Source organism: Pollicipes pollicipes, unplaced genomic scaffold, assembly GCF_011947565.3.
Source record: "Pollicipes pollicipes isolate AB1234 unplaced genomic scaffold, Ppol_2.1 Scaffold_6686;HRSCAF=7923_pilon_pilon_pilon, whole genome shotgun sequence".
In the NCBI taxonomy this organism is placed as follows: Eukaryota; Metazoa; Arthropoda; class Thecostraca; order Pollicipedomorpha; family Pollicipedidae; genus Pollicipes; species Pollicipes pollicipes.
In genome coordinates, this window is record NW_023596921.1 from 15254185 (window position 1) to 15256684 (window position 2500).

General features: G+C 50.7%; 2 protein-coding genes across 2 annotated transcripts in view; both read right to left on the minus strand.

Moving 5' to 3' along the window:
• The window catches only part of LOC119107966 (protein BTG2-like), a 2142-nt gene extending 1386 nt beyond the window's left edge, over positions 1–756 (minus strand). The window contains exon 1 of the mRNA XM_037231556.1: positions 3–756. Coding sequence (XP_037087451.1) covers positions 3–451 — 449 coding nt within the window. The 5' untranslated portion in view covers positions 452–756. The remainder of the gene's footprint in view (positions 1–2) is intronic.
• The window catches only part of LOC119108682 (transcription initiation factor TFIID subunit 8), a 42156-nt gene that overhangs the window by 11464 nt on the left and 28192 nt on the right, over positions 1–2500 (minus strand). The gene's annotated exons all lie outside the window — the stretch shown is intronic.

The window sequence follows — 2500 nt, forward strand, 5'->3', positions numbered from 1 at the left end:
ACATGGGCTCGCCCGCCCACTGCTCGCCGAAGCCACCGTAGGAAGGTCGCATCAGGTCCTTGCAGCCGTCCGATCGGGACCTCTCCACCACCTTCTCGTCGAGAAGGACACAGATGGAGCCGTTCTCGCCGATCCGGTACGACACCTCCCGAGGGTCAACCCACAGGGTCAGTTCGCTGGGGAACAGAGACCGTAGGAAGACCCGGTCCAGCCCACAGCTGTCGCCCGCCGCCGCCACCAATGGGTCCATCTGGCCGTTGATCCTGATGCAACGGTAGCCGGAGCCCTTGAACGACTTCTCCGGGAACCAGTGGTTATGGTAGTGATCCCTCATCACCACGGCCAGCGTGTCGCGGAACCGCAGCAAGTCACGGTCGGTCAGACTTCCGGGGCTGCTCATTCGCAAGAGGTTCACGATGAAGTCGGACGCCGCGAACACTTCGGACTTCATATCTGCAACTTTGAATTGAGGACAGCTTCAGGTCACGTCTCAGATACTCCGCGAGGCTTGGGAGAACCGAATGTTGATATGATCGCTTCTTAGAGGTTTGGTGACTGGACTAGTGACAGGGTGGCACCTACGGATCGATCAACGACTGCAGTGTGTGCGTGCCTTCAACCCAATCGTTTTCTTTCAGCCTCAACAGTGCACCGTTCAACATTCACACGGTGCGCACAGCCTTTGTCACGGAGACAGTGGGGAACAGACACACTCCCACACCACCACCCTCTTCGCCAATCTCTCTCACACTGTGGCGACTTTCCACTCGCCAGCAAGGTCATTCTGTGTGTCCCGCTGACGTCACGAACACGGCACTGGCCGACCAATCAACGACGGCGAGCGCGGATGGTGAGGTTTCACGTAGGCCGGCCCAATAATAACATTGGGTGCGGGGTCGTCTCCTCAGCCGTTTCATCGGGGCGGGTATAGGTAGTAGGTAGTGGGGGTCCGGGCATTGAAATGGAGTGGGGCTTATATAGCTATAGGGATATAGCTATATAGCTATATAGTGCTATAGCTATAGGGCTACAGGGGGGGGCTTTTTACCCCAAAATTACAGGAAATCTTATATGTGCTCACAACAATTTGTCCTTCGCGTGCTCAGAAAAACATGGAGAAACAGTATTTTCAAACAACTAAGAGCCCAGGTGTATCTTCAGCTATTCCACGCAACTTTTCGTCTTCCCTACCCCCTGTGACTTGCTTGCTCTGACTGGCGTTGAGATGGGGGTGGGAACCTAACTGGGAGGGTTAGCCTCGCCCCCCCCCCCCCTAGATGGCACGTTAGAGTAAGCCTTAATATATACTCCATATCAGACACAACGTTTTAAGCCGCTTCGGGTTTCTGGCCCGGGTTTTGGGCCATTCTTGAAAGCTTTTGCGGGGTAATAAGTGTCTTGATAAGGAGAAACGATGGATTTGCTGGCGGTACAAACATTTCAACTTTCTGAGAATCGGGACTGCATCACCACGCACCAATTCTAAAAATCAAACTTCTCTTCGGATCTTTCCTGGCAGGGACACAAGACAGGACCGACCCCTATAGGACACCAGTAAACCAGATTGCACGAAGTATTAACAATTTATACGGAGACATCTCACCGAAAGTCTGAGGAAAAAACTGCTATGACAGCCGTCGACGGGTTATGAACCTCTTGATAAATGAAGACATCAGCTCAGACAGAATCTTCAAATAAAAAGTGCAGCACTCTGAATTCCAGCAATACTCAAACAGGTTACATACAGCATAATTCAGCCACATATTCCACACACATATTTTCTGATGAACAGACCACATTGACAAATTGATATAAGTGACAGTTGGATATGCTGCTGTGGAAAACTGGAGCTCCTATTCCTCCCAAGTAACGCAAATTTATCATGAAAAAATACCTGATTTTTACATACATTTCTCCCGATCTAGTCAGCAAACCAATCAAACCACAGATGGCACTGCATTTTCGAGTTGAAAACAGGACAGAAGCATGTTTTGCTGGTTGAAAGCACACCACACAGCTTGTACATACAATTTCCCGTCTGAGAAAACGAGAATGGTTGACCCAATGTCAACACAATAGTTTCTGTCTACCTAGTCAGACAATCAATTCATGAGTTTAACACCAGTGTTCGGTATCGTTCGATCGCTCGTCAGCACGCATCCGTCGGCTCATGCTATATTTTTTGGTTTGAATTTCGGGCCAGGAAGAGGACATACGCGTCCTCTCCCTGGCGGCGCTCGCGAGACAACTGCCCGGTTACAGGGCGGCGCGGCCCCGCACAGAACACGGCATATGTGGCGCAGTTTTCTGGCTGGCCGTAGGATCGGTGTCGCAGGGACGGTAAACTAAACAAAACATAAATCTAAAGGGAAACTCGACACGGGGCCGAGAAATGGAGATAAAACAGAAGCTCAGAGACGGGACAGCAAAGCCGACATTTCACAACAAAGGGGAACCGTGTGAAGGCAGATTTGTACGGAACAACCAGCTTCAAATTAAG